General features: G+C 40.6%; 1 protein-coding gene across 1 annotated transcript in view; it reads right to left on the bottom strand.

The window, feature by feature from the left end:
* Positions 1–5,383: 5,383 nt before the first annotated feature.
* LOC126470816 (ly6/PLAUR domain-containing protein 6B-like) overlaps positions 5,384–17,022 on the bottom strand; it is a 386,004-nt gene continuing 374,365 nt past the window's right edge. Inside the window, exon 5 of the mRNA XM_050098828.1 lies at positions 5,384–7,577. Within this exon, the coding sequence (XP_049954785.1) occupies positions 7,380–7,577 (198 nt within the window). The 3' untranslated portion in view covers positions 5,384–7,379. The remainder of the gene's footprint in view (positions 7,578–17,022) is intronic.

The raw sequence follows: 17,022 nt of genomic DNA, 5'->3' as shown, positions 1-17,022 counted from the left end.
TATTTACTAAATGCTAGTACTAGAAACTTTGTCAGTAGGCATCTGCAGAGTAGCTGGCGTCAGTCTTCAAGCTGATTCAGATTTCCCAGCATTTCTGTGTCGTTTTCCCATGGGTAAAGCCTGTGACCATTTGTGTTGCCCCTTTTCGTGCACGTTCAATACACCGTGTTAGTCATATATGGTATGTGTCTCACGCACTTTGACACTATGCAAAGATGGGATGTACGGCTGTTTTTTTAAACTATTTCCTTTGTAGATTAACCGCATTTTCCAATTATCCTACCAAGAACTAATGCCTGCAAGCTGCTTTACCTACGACTGCTTCAACATGATCATTAAATGCCATATCCCTATACACCTACGTATATGTATGAGTTGACTGACTCCAATTTTGACTCACTGGTGTCGTAGTAATAGGATAGGACTTTCCTGCATTTTATGAAGTAGCCAATTGAACATTTAAAGTATTTGACAATCTTTGCATCACTTTGATGTCTTGGCAACTTCTGAATGGATACTTGTGCAGTTTCTTTCATATAGTACGGCATTATAGATAACTGCATCACATGTAAAATGCTTGAAGTCACTATTTTTGCCAGATCATTAATATAAAACATGAATAGCAAGGGTCCTTGTATAGGCTTACTTCACTGGAGCACGTCTGAAGTTGCTTAGGGTTCCTGGAAGACACCTGAAATTGCATCTAGTTCTATCGACGACTCTTCATCTAAGGTAATGTGCTCTGCTCTTCCTACAAAGCAATCCTCAGTCCAATCACATATTTAATTTGATACACTATATGATCATACTTTTGTTAATAAAAGTTGTGATACTGGGTCAAATGCTTTTTGGAAGTCAAGAAATACTGTATCCACCTAAACGCATAGACCACTCTCTTTAAGAATCTCATGTGAATAATGTGCAAGTTGGGTTTCACACGATCGATTGTTTAGGAACCCATGCTGGTCGGAATGAGGAGGGAATTCTGTTAGAGATGCCTCGCTACTTTCGAGTACAGAATATTTCCTAAGATTGTGCAGTAGATGGCTGTAAATGATATTGGACGTAATTTTGCAAATTACATCTGCTAGACTTCTTATATACTCGCTTTTCCTGTGTTTTTCCAATCATTAAGCACAGTTTTTTGTTTGAGAGACCTACGGTATGTTTTAGGTAAAAGAGACTAACTCAGATGCAAACTCTGCACCGAATTTGACAGGTCTTTCACTGTTTCTCAGTGCCATTGACACTAACATCTATATCACTCATCTTTGCCTTCGTGTACTGGAGCACTACTTCTGTATTTCTACCGTTAAGGAACATTTGACAACACAGTTCAACATCTTTCCTATTGCTTTACTAGCATCAGTTTCTTTACACACCATTAGAATTTATTTGAGTATTGTGAGAAGTATTTTTATCAAATTATGCTGCGGTAGTCATTAAAGGCTTCATACATTGCCCTTTTACATCAAAATGCGTTGCATTTAGCATGTTTCTATCTGTAGCCTTGTGTTATATACATCTCTTGTGTAACAGTCACTGTTAGTTGATAAGTTTCCTTACAGTGAAAGTATACCATGGATGGTCCCTCATACCGTGATTTGTTCTACGAGGTAAATATCTGTCTAGTGAATGATAACTGTTCTAGTAAATTTGAACACCAATTCTTCTAGTCACTCCTCTTTAGAGCTAAATGTTTCAAATTCCTCTTTGAGGTATGAAACTACTTCCTGTTTACCCAGTTCACTGAACGTGTAAATTCTGCTACTGTTGTCGATGAAGGCTTTACGTATTGCCCTCTTGATTAACAAACGCATGTACACTCAGTCGCAGAAGTATTCGGACAGCACGTAACGGCGCATAATTTTTCAGTTTGCCGCATGAACAAATACAGAAATTGCACTTTGTAATGTATTTGGGACTCTGGGTACGATGTCGCAACGTGAAACACACGTCAAATACGAAGAATTGTTGTTGGGCATGTGTCTGTTACCTAATATTTCCTGAAAACGGCATGGGAAGGTGTAACAAAAGTATTCGGACAAAGGCGGACCTCAAAGAGGTTTATGCCCACACTTCATACTGAGCCTTGTCCAAACGACACCGTTTGTAGCTTCAATTCATATCTGTCGAATTTGAGTTTTTGGTACTACTGCGACGAACACATCCCATCTATTTCCGATTAGCCTATCCTTCGATGTACACTTACATTTACCCCAAAAATATCCATGCTCTATGTTACGTGTTTTAATCAACTTCTGCATATAGTATTACTTGAGCTCCACTGATTTTAGGTTACTTCAATTTCTGGGACCTTCTTTCGAATACATCGGTAGCTCAGTACTTGGATTTTATAGTTGCATCTATAGGGGGATTTCTTTTGGTCTGCCGCTAATAGTCTCCTGCAGTTATATCCACATAATATTAAAACCCTTGTGTGAATCCAATATACACAGTTATCTAGGTAGCAGCCTCCGACATGTGACCTACTTAGCGACACCCTAATGTTCTTAACACTACTCTTGGAAGTCGCAGCCTAGCTTGTCACAGCACCTTCGAAGTCTCTGGTGAAGCCTTCTACTAGACTTACAACCAGTGGTCATGGTCAGTTCTGGAGAGAATGTTGCAGACTGTGATCTTCGTTAAGATTCCGTAAACAATTATGGTCTTCTCATATTTATCCGCCAGTCATTGTGTTGATCCAAGAATGACTCCGAAGTCCAGACAATAGGTATCGTTTCTTCCAACTTGCCCATCACCTATTACTGACTGAAGCTTTTTCCCTCAACGGCTGACAGAAGAGCCTTTTCAGCATGTTGAAAGTATCTTGCGGGCATATGGATTATGGGCACAAGGTGATCATTTCCATTCCTTCTTGTGATCACTCTAAGGGGTACCAGAATTCACCATTCATTAGAGCTGTCGTCTATTGACTGAGTACTACACTTCTGTACTTCCTGCATGGGAGCTAATACGCTTCCCAACAGGTAAAATGTGTCACACTGGCTGTGATTTGCTTAGAGTTCTCCCTGATTCACGCCTCCCTTGTACAGTGCCCCAAGACCTATCAATGGCTCACAACTTATAGCTAAGTCATTGACTAACTAAAGTTGGTATACTTCCTAGGGAACAGACTTTATCCACTGGAGTACTCGAGGTACCTTTCGTATTTATGGTTAGTGACTCTGAGTACTTTGGCGAACACACACATTTGCTTCAGCTTTTTATCGCTTGACAGCAGTCAGGACGATTTCCAGCGCCTTACTAACAGCAACTAATTCGTGCCGTGTGCTAGGACAGCATTCATAAATATTTGGTGTATTAAATTCTTCATGTAGTGGCCATCAGTTATATAAGCCATATTTAGACAATTTCATGTTCACAAAGCTTGAAGAGAAAGTCTTAAATTAACAATAGGAACAATTTAATGAAAATATCCGATGTGAAAGATAAGGATATTATCGAGATGAATACAAAGGATTACAAGAGACGGAATATTTATCCACTCGAATAAATGGTTATAAATGTGTGTTTTTCACAAAAGAATAGTTTCAATTTTGCTTTAGTGTTGAACTTGAATTCGTTCTCATATTAAAATTTTCTGTAGGTATAATTTGTAAGGTGAGTAACCAAAAAAGTTCTGTTTTAACCTAAGAGAATACTTTAATTACGGTAACGGATTATGTACTTCATTAAAGACTAGTATGGTTTTCCAAGGAATGTGGTAGTTTGTTTAAGTCAACTGACGTACTTTAGACAGAGCAGCATTCAGACTCCTCATTTCATTAATTTTCAGTTATCCTAAGCTACCTCAGGCAAATAAAAGATGAACGCTGCTGATTTTATGATCCTTCTTGTCCAACTGACATCGGTGGAATGTCGATCTCCAGCGTTCCTTAACTGTTGTGATTTGATATTTGATAACAAGAATAAAATATCAGAATTACACTGAAATGCTATTAATGGACGTCATACATCAACATGTGCAACTGTTCTTTGAGAGAGATGCTGTAGAGTACCAATTTGTGATCAGCATTGGATTTTGTAATAGATAATATGTAGATGTGCAATGAGGAAATTCTTACGCACTGACAAATATTGTATACATATAAGGTTGGACACTTATTAATCTTTTATTCAGTTAATAAATTATTTTGAGAATACTTTAAGTGTGAAAATGAAACGTTTATTCATGATACACACAGGTACAGTGATTAAACAGGAAAGATATGAATTGCTTCATGAAGAAATTTAAGCCTGTTTTACCAGTCAGATTCTGAACATACGTGGTATTTTACCTTCTCAGTCGAAACCCAGTTCCCTTATGAAATGATGCGTTACGGCAACCATTATTTAAGACATTTCAGTTTTTTGAAAGCAGATTAACTGTTTTTGTAATCGTTGTGAAGTTTGCTTTCCACATGAGATGCCATGCAGTTTCATGCGGCAAGTGTATGTTCGAGGTTGTGTATATACCAGTGGAGATATCTCTGGCATCCAGATGTGACAGGACACCATTTCAAGTCATCATATAATAGTTTTGTCAAACATTTCAACCAATATTTCGTGTGACCATTAGTAAGGTCGAATCTGCTCACACAATCCCAGCAGCACAACTTTTGAGAAGCATAAAAATATATATATACATATATTTCTATTTACCCTGCATGTCGATATAATTTTAATGTATTTACAAAAACATTTTAACTTCAGGAAGAACCTTTTCTTAAAAATAAAAATACCGTGTGTGATAAACAGTAAGACAAAGTTTGACATAAATTTTGTATTACAGTTGTACAACTCCGCACTTTCACGTTTGTTTTTAATTGTTATTATCCTACTAATGTATTTCAAAAATATATTTATCTTGTTTGCCTCCCCAAAGCTTTAGTGTATGACTAAACTCAGGATGAATGACTTGTATTTAAATTTAGATACAAAAGTAATAGATATTCTCTCTATTAAAAAACAAACACTTGAAACAGGTCCCTATTTTTGCAGAAACTAAGCAATACCAAATCCATGAGGTAGTAAGTGAACCATCATTTACCTAAGTAAAGATGCGACAGTAGGAAATTTGCAGTCGACAATAGAAAAACAGCAAATTCTCACACACTTTTGGTAATTGGTTTATAATATGAAAATATGATAAATAAAATAAAATGTTACTTGACAAACCGCCTATTGGCCTCTGTCTCGGATTCTTCGGCCGACGTTCATCTAATGATTTTACAGACGTTTCGCCAGCACGAGTGGCTGGCATTGTCAAAGCTTCACCCTCCATTGCCGGTGGTGAACGATGGAGGGTGAAGCTTTGACAATGCCAGCCACTCGTGCTGGCGAAACGTCAGTAAAATCATTAGATGAACGTCACCCGAAGAACCCGAGACAGAAGACAATAGGCAGATTGTCAACAAGTGGCCACGAAAGCCTTAACAATTTTGTAAAATGTTACTTGTTAACGTATATTTTTCATGTACCGGACTAGCTGGCGTTTTGGTGATATTATTACCAGTGGCATAAGAAAGAGAGCGAAAAATAAGCCCAGTTGGTAACTATGAATCAAGAAACCCCTAACAGAGCTGAAAAATGAGAAGAAGGGAATTCTATTTCTAAGAAAAACTTCCGTATCTCTCTTGATGGAAGATTTTGGTTTCTTTTATTTGCACCAGGCATCCTTATTCCGTTTCCCATCATGTTATTAAATTATTAACTCTATTTGAATTGAATGAAGTATGAAATTGAAACTTATCGTCTACTTTATCTACATTCGATTCTTAAACATGACTGTATCTAAAGTAAATGAATTATGAAATGAAAGGTTATCTTCGATATTTGTTGTCCACAATTGGATTCTCAAACACGATTTATAATGGCAGTGGTAATCGTGAGCTGGTTGTATACTGTATATGAGTTTTACAATGCCTAATATGTGAAATGACGTTTATGTTGCGTTTGGCTCTGTCCAGACTTCTCATACTGATTTCCAGTTTACATATCTTGACAACTCAACTCCACATTTTCACACTGTGTACTTTAGCAAAGTTTTCCTTTATGTAGTATACAAACATTGATCCTTTCAGTGATGGGTCAGGAGGCGACTGTGTCACACAAACTCTGACTCACATGGTTTGCACTAAACTCAGTTCATATGGACAAGGATTTCTGAGAAAATAACATGAGTTGAGAAATATTCCAGCAGCATGTGGAAGAAGTATATGGTCATATTCGTCACAGAGGTACCGGATGAAGCTTCCTACAAATCTGGTATTAGTCAAGGAAGTAAGAGCAACAATACTTTATTTGTAGAAAATAAAATGGACCTAATGAAGAAATTATGTGCCATTCTCTATCTTAAGTTACGAAAACAAAGATAAGATCAGAGGCTAAATAAGTGAACATTTAAAATACTGGCAGTGAAGTTAGCAGAATTTAGAGAAACATTAACAATGACAACAATCAACAATAATGACAATTGCGAAAACATTTTCAGTGCTAATATGGAACTTCCACATTTCTGCAAAATAAGTTAGCGGACAGTGAATTATAGTACAATGGGAACCCTTCTGGGGATCCAAGGAAACATATGAAACAGATTAAGCAAGTTTACATACTTTTGTTATCTCCGGCAGTGGTCCAGTTATTTATAAAACAACAATTAGTGACAGAGAACGATTGTAAAATGAAGCACGTCAGCAGATATGGACAATTCAGAATAGCTCAAGGAAAGTTCAGAGTGTTTGTGTAGTCCGTGGCGAAGTCGTATGCCACTGTTATAAAGCATGTACCTGGTTTACAGTTTTCTGGTATTTTAATAGCTGTGAATAATTAGTGATCCGTGCTGTGCATAATAAAATGCTAAAAATACTTACAAAAGTGTTATCCAATGGCTGCCGAGAAACATAAAATACTTAACAGTGATTGAAGGCTTATGTTTTTCCAAGTTTTGGGGAATTTCTTTACCGTAATTTTGCAGTTGTATTTAAAGTGTTACAACTCTTGCCATTCCATGAAGGTGCACTTTTGTCCAGCACGTCAATATAATAATGTGATGGAGGCTATAACTGGACTCGATGTTCGGAAGAAAAGGGGTAAAATTATGAAGTGTCTAATAACATCTGTTTCGAATTATTCTGGACTGACTGCTCTGACAATAGTTATCATTTTTATACTTTTTGATATAAAAGCAAATACTGCCTTCCGTTAATTTCTGACACTGAAACGTCACATCTTCCCTTTGGTAAGTGAGGTCACAAATTACGTTAATTTTTAATTCTTGTCTTATAATTATATAATCCTTTGAAACCAATTTTTGTTTCAGTATTCATGATATAGTTAGCGGTTCAACACCAATTTTTAAAGTTCCATTTTGTGTATTACAGACTGTGATACAGCATCAGCGCTACCATGATGAAGTCACAGAAGGGAAGCCCACACACGCTGCATCTGTTGCTGACATTCTTCTCAACAGCTTTCTCCGCTGAGCGGGTTCTTGTGTTGGAGAACACAGCCGTGCTATGGTTAGTTGGAACAGCCTCGTTGCAGTACATTTCGTCACAGCAGGAGACGCATACCTGAAACAATAATCGGGAAATTGTATAAAACAACTATTTATTTTTATCAAAAGCTCAAGCTGGGCATGTCTAATTAGAAGTAACTACTATTGTCAGTTTCCTTAATTGTAGGTGAATAGGCAGATAAAACATAATGAAGAATATGACTTCATTTCCGAAGAACTGCTTTCTTTTAAGACTTAGTGGCCTGCTCCGGTTTCTAAACGCTTCTTGTTTAATTTGAAAAATGTTTTGTGATAATACCTTCCGGGTATCGGTAGGTGTTGCTGGAATACTTCCATAACTCCAACAGTATTCGATAAAAGCTCCATCGTACGATTATGAATTTCGAACACAAACTAAGTTTGCGTGTCTTCAGTGAAAGAGTCTCAAAACACTGAGCTATAAACGTCTTTCAGGCATAATTACTAAATATTTTACTGACTGTTTACTTTCGAAATTGTCTTCTCACCTACGACAGCTAAAGTAAACAAAATAAGACATACGATCCAGTTAAATTGAAATTAAAGAAAGCACGAACAACTGTCTTTGCTGTCAAGTTTCGCAGTTTAGTTATGCTAACTACCAAGGGTATTTGTAAAACTTTTTACTACAGTACAGTACATGAGAAAAAAATATCAGACTGATATTTCAGATGTGTTCCTGCAGCAGATAGCGACGTCGCGAACGAATTGCAGTGGAAAACTGTACCTATTAAACATTAACTTACAGAAAAAACCCAGAAGGTTACGTACTGCGTACATGATAGGAAATCTTTAAAGAAAGTGTACGAAAATTATTCAGACCCTGCCACAATCTGAAATTTTCATGACAACTAAACTTGTAGTTACGCGCATTCAATCAAATCTTTTTTTATGGTGTTCGCAAAGGAAAATCGTCAGATTTTACAGCAGGGCACCAAAAATATTAGAATCCCATAGTCGTAATCTTACCTAGTTACATAGTCGGTTTCGTTTTTTACAGAGTAGCCAAAGTAAAACGGCCCCAAAAATGAGCACCAAGTAATCATCACAACATTAGGCAGTGCAGTTAAAACGCACTGGAAGGCATTTTCTGATGAAACATGTTATATCGCCTGTTATACTTGGACAGGCAGAAGAAGGTGTGATCTGAGGAAATGAAAAACATACTAGCCAAACGTCCTGATACCACTTTATTCATAAACTACCGACAGTGTGGCTGATCTCAATTGACAACGTGAATTACAAAAGTAAACCATGTTATTCCTACGTCTAAATATATTTAAAAACGCGTCAGACATCAGTCAAACATTATAGTGACCCTACGCTAGGGTATTAATCTCATTCTGCAGCTCAAAACGTTGTCATCTACTTTTGTTACATAGTAGAAACGGGAAAATGGTAGTCCTTTCATTCTCTCTGCAATATACTATAATGTTGTTACCTAATTAAAATGTCTAAAGTGAGCATTACAGCATTTCACTCCCTACATAATACACTAAAAAAACACCACGAGAAAGTCATGTAAGACCAGAACATAAAGTGTTTGCGGATTTCATTCTGTATACTCAGCTGGTCAATAACTGAGCCTCGCAGACAGCCGCGTGAACCATACACGCAAATGCCTGCATTTGAGAGAGGACGTGTAGTTGGGCTCAAAGAAGCCGGTTGGTTGAGACAAGTCGCTCGACATTTGAATAGGAGCGAGGCCACTATTTGACGATATTGGCATGAGTAAGTGAGCCATATCCGATCACAGCATCAAGAAAGAATTGGCCTACCTAGACGACACATAATGAGGACCAAGCAACTGTCAGAGAGGCACTCAGAGTCCGAGATTCATCATTATCATCGATCATACGTGCAACTGGGGCTTCAGTGAGCACAAGAACCGTCAATAGGCAGCTCACAGAAAGGGGGATGAGCTCACGGCACCCATTGCGTCGACTGCCATTGACCTCTGTAGACCAACATCCCACTTTCAGTGGGGTCCGGGACATTCAGTCTGGAATTCATTGACTGGAGTAGAATTGTCTTCAGTGATGATTCCCGCTTCAAATTAAGCCCTGATGACCAGCGAAAACATGTCTGGAGACACCCTGCGCAGCGACAGGATACCAGCCTGACTGTCGCCCACCATACAGCCCGACAGCCAGGAGTGATGGTCTAGGGTGCCATTTCTTTTCGTACCAGGAAATCTTTGGTTGTCATCAGCGGCACCCTTGCTGCACAATGGTACGTCGACGCTATTCTAGCCCCGCTTTGTTGCCCTCATGGCAAGTCATCCTGGGTTACTTTTCAGCCAAGACAATGAGCGTCTGCTCATGGCGAGGGTTTCTATTGCTTGTCTTCGTGCTTGACAAACACTACCTTGACCGGCAAGGTCGCCAGATCTCTCCCAATATGAGAACTTTTGGAGCATTATAGGCAGGGCTCTCCAACCATCTCGGGCTTTTGACGATCTAAGGCACCAATTAGACAGAATTTGGCATGATATCCACCAACTCTATAAATCAGTGCGAAGCCGAATAACTCCTTTCATAAGAGCCAATAGTGGACCAGCGCATTATTGACTTGCTCAGTCTGTGAAGCTATGTCTCGTGAATGAATCATCCTATTTTTTAAAAACTGAAAAAAAATCATTTGTTTGTTTGTATATGTTCATCACATCTACTGATTTCCGTCCCATTCAGATAATCCATTTTTGGAGTGTCTTTTTTTTGTCTTAGGGTGTATATCAAAATGTTATTGCCTCATTAAAGTAAGTACTACTGAGAGATAGTCAGAGAGAAAGAGGAAGAGAGAGGGAGGCAGGGAGGGAGAGAGGGAGAGAGAGAGAGAGAGAGAGAGAGAGAGAGAGGAAATTTACTTCGGCGTATACAAAAAAAGGTTAAATGTGTGTGAAATCGTATGGGACTTAACTGCTAAGGTCATCAGTCCCTAAGCTTACACTACTTGGCCTAAATCATCCTAAGGACAAACACATACACCCATACCCGAGGGAGGACTCGAACCTCCGCCGGGACCAGCCGCACAGTCCATGACTGCAGCGACCTAGACCGCTCGGCTAATCCCGCGCGGCTTCGGCGTATAAATCAGATGAAATTTACTGATTATGTTGATGACGATGCTGAAGCAGATGTGGAAATATTGCAAATAATTATCTGACGTTGTATGAACACATGTGAGATGAAATTATTTGATGAGACAGTACGGAATTTACGGAGGTGGAACGTTATACAATGTGCGCGTGCGTGTTTTTGTTTGTGAATGCGCATCTTAAATTTTTCACAACTTGCCCTCAAACTATATCGCCTTTGCCCCAAAACTGTATCAAGTTGCTCGCAAAACTGTATCATCAACGTTCCTCAAAACTGTATGAATTTGTCCCAAAAGTGTAACCAGTTGTCCCAAAACTGACCATGTAAACACATAAGGTCAGAAATTCCAGGTGTCAATATTCCAGTATGTAGGCCGTCGCCTGTATGGAGGAATTAGAGAGATGCTTTATTATTACTTCACAGGATGTTAAACTTTTTACCTTTCACGCTTGGTCTTGTCACCTGTTTGTGGCACCATTCCCATGGCTTCTATATCAGAATGGGCCTGTCTTGTAGGCCAGAAAAACTCTGTACCAGTTAAGGTCTGCTGACAGAGTACATTTTCAGTGTGATACCTACAATCAACCATATGAAACGTGTGAATCATGTCACTCGTGGTTCCAGAGGTTGTGCGCAGAGAGTGGATTGCAGGTGTGACTCGTTCTCTGTTTCTAGCTGCCAGCCTGACAGCATTCAAATTCTCGCTCTCGCATCCTATATTTCGCACTTAGGTCCGCTTCATTTTATCCCCGATGTCTTCTCCAGAAATCTGGTGGCACGTTCGCCTTCCATAGGCAGGATCTTGTATCTTATTGGCTGCCCAGTCTGTGCAAAACTGATTTCAGTTAAGTGGCGTGATGCGCCTTATAGCCCATTTATAAGGACTCATTTTCATGATTGAATGTAATGAACTTAGTGTTGTTTTCGGCCTTGAGTAAGGATGGCTGAAACTTTGTTTCTCGTGTTTCTGCACTAAGTGTGCTACCGCTAGGCATGGATGCACTTGCTAAGGCTACGCCTTCTGCTGCCATAGTGGGCGAGGTGCACCACGCCACTGAGTGCTGCCTGTAAGCACCATGTTGCGCTGAATCCATGCTGCTGTGAGGGATTGACTACCTGGTACATGTGAATGTGGTCCTGCTACAGCCTCGTATTGCTGCCACCACAGCCTTGCTGGCGCCTGCCCCACGCCAAGTGTGCCACCTACTGATCGCAGTGACTCAATTGCTGCACCATGCCACACTCACTGACTGCCACCCAGTGTTGATAACAGTGCCTAGCTGCCTGCTGCCTATCACGCCACTGCCCATGCTGCCGCCTAGTGGTGTCTTTCATTCGCCACTGCCAACACGACGTGTGGCCCGCTCCGCTGCCGCCAACGCATGAGGCCCTGACTTCAGCGCTGGGGTGTCTTCGCTTCACCATTGTCGCCCTCATGGTGCCTCTGTCCAAAGTGACCCTGGGTTCTGCTCTGTCACTTCGTCGACGCATCATGTTGCACCGTATTTCTGTTTCAACATTCCGCCCACAATATTGGTGTTGCTTAGCCGTGCTTTACAGCTTCCCACCTGCCAGTCACAGAGCATCTCGCAGGTAGCTAGAAGAGATCTGTCTTTCCTTTGCAGGTTGTGCTACATTCCAGAGATATTATTTTGTTGTATAAGACCTTGTTTGCCATTGCAACTACTTTTACAGCTATGCTGTGTAGGAAAAGGCCACTACAAGCTCGCAGACAGAGAGCAGAGCAGGAGCAAGCAGCAGTGAGGACAGGAGGCTGTGCACCATGCCCTCCTATAGGAGGACACCGAACGGTTTGTATCCTCTCACCGTGCCATAACAACCATCCATGCCCCGTGTTCGCTACAGAAACAAAAAAAAAAAAAAAAAAAAAATGGCTCTGAGCACTATGGGACTTAACTTCTGAGGTCATCAGTCCCCTAGAACTTAGAACTACTTAAACGTAACTAACCTAAGAACATCACACACATCCATGCCCGAGGCAGGATTCGAACCTGCGACCGTAGCGATCGCGCTATTCCAGACTGTAGCGCCTAGAACCGCTCGGCCACACCGGCCGGCCTACAGAAACAAATGGTGGGCAAGTGACTGGGTCATACTGCTGACAGAAGTTGGCCCCCTTGCTGCCCTGATTACAGTGAGGTTGGTCATTTAGACATTAACTGCCCCTGGGGTCCTGATAGATAGCAGAGTTTTAGAGGCACTGGGCTCGCTGATCAGGGAAACGGCCAGGGGTCTTGAGTAGTCATCTCTCCATGTCCCCATGTCCCCAGTAAGAATGGTTAATCCTGCGAATTCTCTTGGGTTGAAAGAGATGGCGAACGCTGTTGTGATTCGCAAAATACGCAGAAAGTGTGTAACACTTTCGATTGCTACCGGCACTCTAGTGAACATATTGTTTTTACCCCCTGGCGGTAATAATGTGTTGAAGTCGCATTGCTCCACATTAGTGGTTTGGAATGGGAATAATAAAGCCAATGGGAGTGTGACATATTGAACTGACAATTGGCGAGTGAAGTACGATTTTGAAAGGGAACCATTGAATAAAAGCGGACAAGATTTTGATGTGACCCTGGAGAGCGGTTTTCTGCGCCATTTTCAGGTTGTCAATGGCTACAGATCGCAAACTGTCCAATTTGATGATGCAGTTCCCCAATTTGGGGGCGGTAACACCGAAGAAGCATAAAGAACTCAGGGGAAGGTGTCCAATCACACAAAGAGAAGCTTATGTACTTATTTTGGAATGACTGAAAACAAATCAATGGTTGTAAAATGTAGAAAAACTTATTATATTTGCATAAGCCTTGAGCGGTGAACTAGAAGTTTTAGTCATACAAAAAATTTCTCATATGTTTTCTTGGAACTAAAAACTGACATGATCTAGGGCTTTTAAAACTCATGCACCTATTTTGTTTACATCACCAAGATGGTTCAAATGGCTCTGAGCACTATGGGACTCAACTGCTGTGGTCATAAGTCCCCTAGAACTTAGAACTACTTAAACCTAACTAACCTAAGGACAGCACACAACACCGAGCCATCACGAGGCAGAGAAAATCCCTGACCCCGCCGGGAATCGAACCCGGAAACCCGGGCGTGGGAAGCGAGAACGCTACCGCACGACCACGAGATGCGGGCCATCACCAAGACTTTTTTGTTCGAAACACCACAATGTATATAACCTCAGTGTTAAACGGTATTGGTTATTCACATAAAATAACTAACTAAATATGTGAACTATTTGTTTCATTGCTACATAAAAGTATTCAGTTGTTTCTATTTCCATTTGACTTTTGTAGTGGGTGCCAATTCTAATCATAATTTAGGTCGAGGATTACATACATCACACAAAGAAGTAGTAGTCATATGATTAGTAGTATTTATAGGGTGGACTTGTTTCAATTTGCGGTGTTAATCATTATGGGAGCTAAGCGCCTTCTGAATCATACCTCTTTCCCTATACGACGAACCCCCATGGCACCCTCTAATGCCCATTGTGTGAGTATTGTAGAACAATACTACTGATGCCTGAGACACACAGTATGGAACCTCTGTTGGCGACGCTACCATCCATCGACAGTTTGACGCCTCACCGCTCCTACTCACTTGCACCTCCCCTCCGTCTCTACTGGTCTTTGTGCCTGGTCTGTGCAGACAAATCATACCACTAATTTAACGCCTCCGGTCATCTAATATACCCTCACACCTATTTAAACAACAATTGTACCTCTCCCATGCATAATTGTTTTTAAATCAAATATTGCTCGCCCTTGTCGTCTCCTTTCCCGTCTGTCTGTCTTTCGAAGGGAACGTAAATGTTGTGGTCATCACTCGTGTGGAAGGGGAAGAGTTGTGCAGGTCGCGTCCTGTTTGGAGAAATTTCGAGAGTACTTTATTAGTGGTTCTTGGGAAGTCAAATTTTTTTCTTTCAGGCCACTGTCAGCGGAGTACTTATCAACAACTATGGGACAGTGATCGTGGGCTCTGGTCCTACATGATGTCACGTGTCTGCATCCGTCTGCAGCAACAGTATATACTCCAGTGCACAACAACGGAATGGCAATTCGATCTTAGTTATCGAATCCGCCATTCGTTTGAATTCTCTGGGCCAGGCACCGACCTGCAGTAGCAGTCCATCACCAGACAGTCTCCAGGCTATGTTGATCTTCTTATTTCTACCGAGCTTAGGTGAGTGGCTTTACGTTCAAATGACTCTGAGCACTATGGGACTTAACATCTGAGGTCATCAGTCCCGTAGAACTTAGAACTACTTAAACCTAACTAACCTAAGGACATCACACACATCCATTCCCGAGGCAGGATTCGAAACTGCGACCGTAGCGGTCGCGCGGTTCCAGACTGAAGCGCCTAGAACCGCTCGGCCACACCGGCTTTACGTCTTCAGACTCTAGCGTTATGCCTACTATAGCATATTGTCTCCATTTGCCGAGACCGAGACCAATTGTTGAAATTAATTCTCACAGACTAGATCATAAGACACGTATATTAAAAGGCGACCAGTTACGGTCATCACATGATAGTCTTCAGAAATACAGACGTATTAATGGACAATGGCTATGCATGGATGGGAATCGCTGAATGACGATAGTCAGCTACTGCTCCATGTACATCCATTGTGAATCAATATGGCTGTAGGTCTGAAGATGATCATTTGATGATCGAAACCGGCCACCTTTTAATAAACATATCTTACTATCTAGGTGTTATAATTAATTTCAAAGATTATATTTCGATCGCTGATTTCTCGAATAATGTTTTCAAAAATAAGACTAATTGTGTTATTAACTCCAGAACAGTCCAAGTGAATGTACATCTACATGGACTCTTTGCAAATCACACATACGTGCCTGGAAGAGGGTTCATCGAACCACCTTCACAATGATTCTCTTTTATTCCAATCTCAAATAGCGTGCGGAAAACAAACGAACACCTACATATTTCTGTGAGAGCTCTGATTTCCCTTATTTTATGATGATGATCGTTTGTACCTAAGTAGGTCGGCCTTAACAAAATATTTTCGTATTCGTAGGAGAAAGCCGGTGATCGAAATTTCGTAAGAAGATTCCGTCGCAACGAAAAACGCCTTTGTTTTAATGATGTCCACCCGAAATCCTGACAGTGACACCCTCTCCCCTACTCCTCGACAGTACAAAACATGCTGCTTTCTTTGAATTTTCTCGGTACACTCCGTTAATTCTATCTGGTAGGGACCCACAGATGTGCAGCAGTACTCCAAAAGAGGACGGATAAGTGTAGTAGATCTGTTACATTTTCTAAGCGTTCTGCCAATAAAACACAATCTTTGGTTTGCCTTCCCCACAAAATTGTCTATGTGTTCTTTGTACCTTAGGCTGTTCGTAATTGTAATTCCTAGGTATTTAGTTGAATTTACGGCGTTTAGATTTGACTGATTTATTGTGTAACCGAAGTTTAACCGATTCCTTTTAGCATTCATATGTATGACCTTATACTTTTCATTATTTAGGGTCAACTGCCAATTTTCGCACCATACAGATATCTTTTCTAAATCGTTTTACAATTTGTTTGATCTTCTGAAGACTTTACTAGGCGATAAACGACAGCATCGTCTGCAAACAGCCTAAGACGGATGCTCAGATTGTCTCCTAAATTGTTCAAATAGGTAGAGAACAGCAGAGGGCCTATAACACTACCTTAGGGAGAGCCAGAAATCACTTCTGTTTTACTCGATGACTTCCAGTCAATCACTACGAACTGTGATCTCCCTGGCAGGAAATATCGAATCCAGTGAGACTATATCCCATAAGCACGCAATTTCACTACAAATCGCTTGTGTGTCATAGTGTCAAAAGCCTTCTGGAAATCTAGAAATACGGAATCTGAAATCCCTTGTCAATAGCACTCAACACTTCGTGTGAGTAAAGAGCCACTTGTGTTTTTCAAGAACGTTGTTTTCTAAATCCGTGTAGGCTGTGTGGCAATAGACCGTCCTCTCCGAGGTAATTCATAATGTTCGAATACAGTACCTGTTCCAAAATCCTGGTGCATGTCGACGTTAATGATACGAGTCCGTAATTTTGTGGATTGCACCTACTACGTCTCTCGAATATTGGTACGATCTGTGCAACTTTCCAGTCTTTGGGTACGGATCTTTCGTCCAGCGAGCGGTTGCATATGACTGTTAAGTATGGAGCTATTATATCAGTATACTATGAAAGGAACTTAATTCGTATACAGACTTAAACCAACTTGTTAGTCACTTTGTCCTTTGACCACTTAATCATTACTTGCTTTCCTTGTTGGGACTCAAAATATCAACAAAACTTTGATCTGTAAATATCCTAAGACAAGAAAACGGGCAGAAAT

Source organism: Schistocerca serialis, chromosome 3 (assembly GCF_023864345.2).
Source record: "Schistocerca serialis cubense isolate TAMUIC-IGC-003099 chromosome 3, iqSchSeri2.2, whole genome shotgun sequence".
NCBI lineage: Eukaryota > Metazoa > Arthropoda > Insecta > Orthoptera > Acrididae > Schistocerca > Schistocerca serialis.
This window is presented reverse-complemented; position numbering and strand designations above follow the sequence as displayed.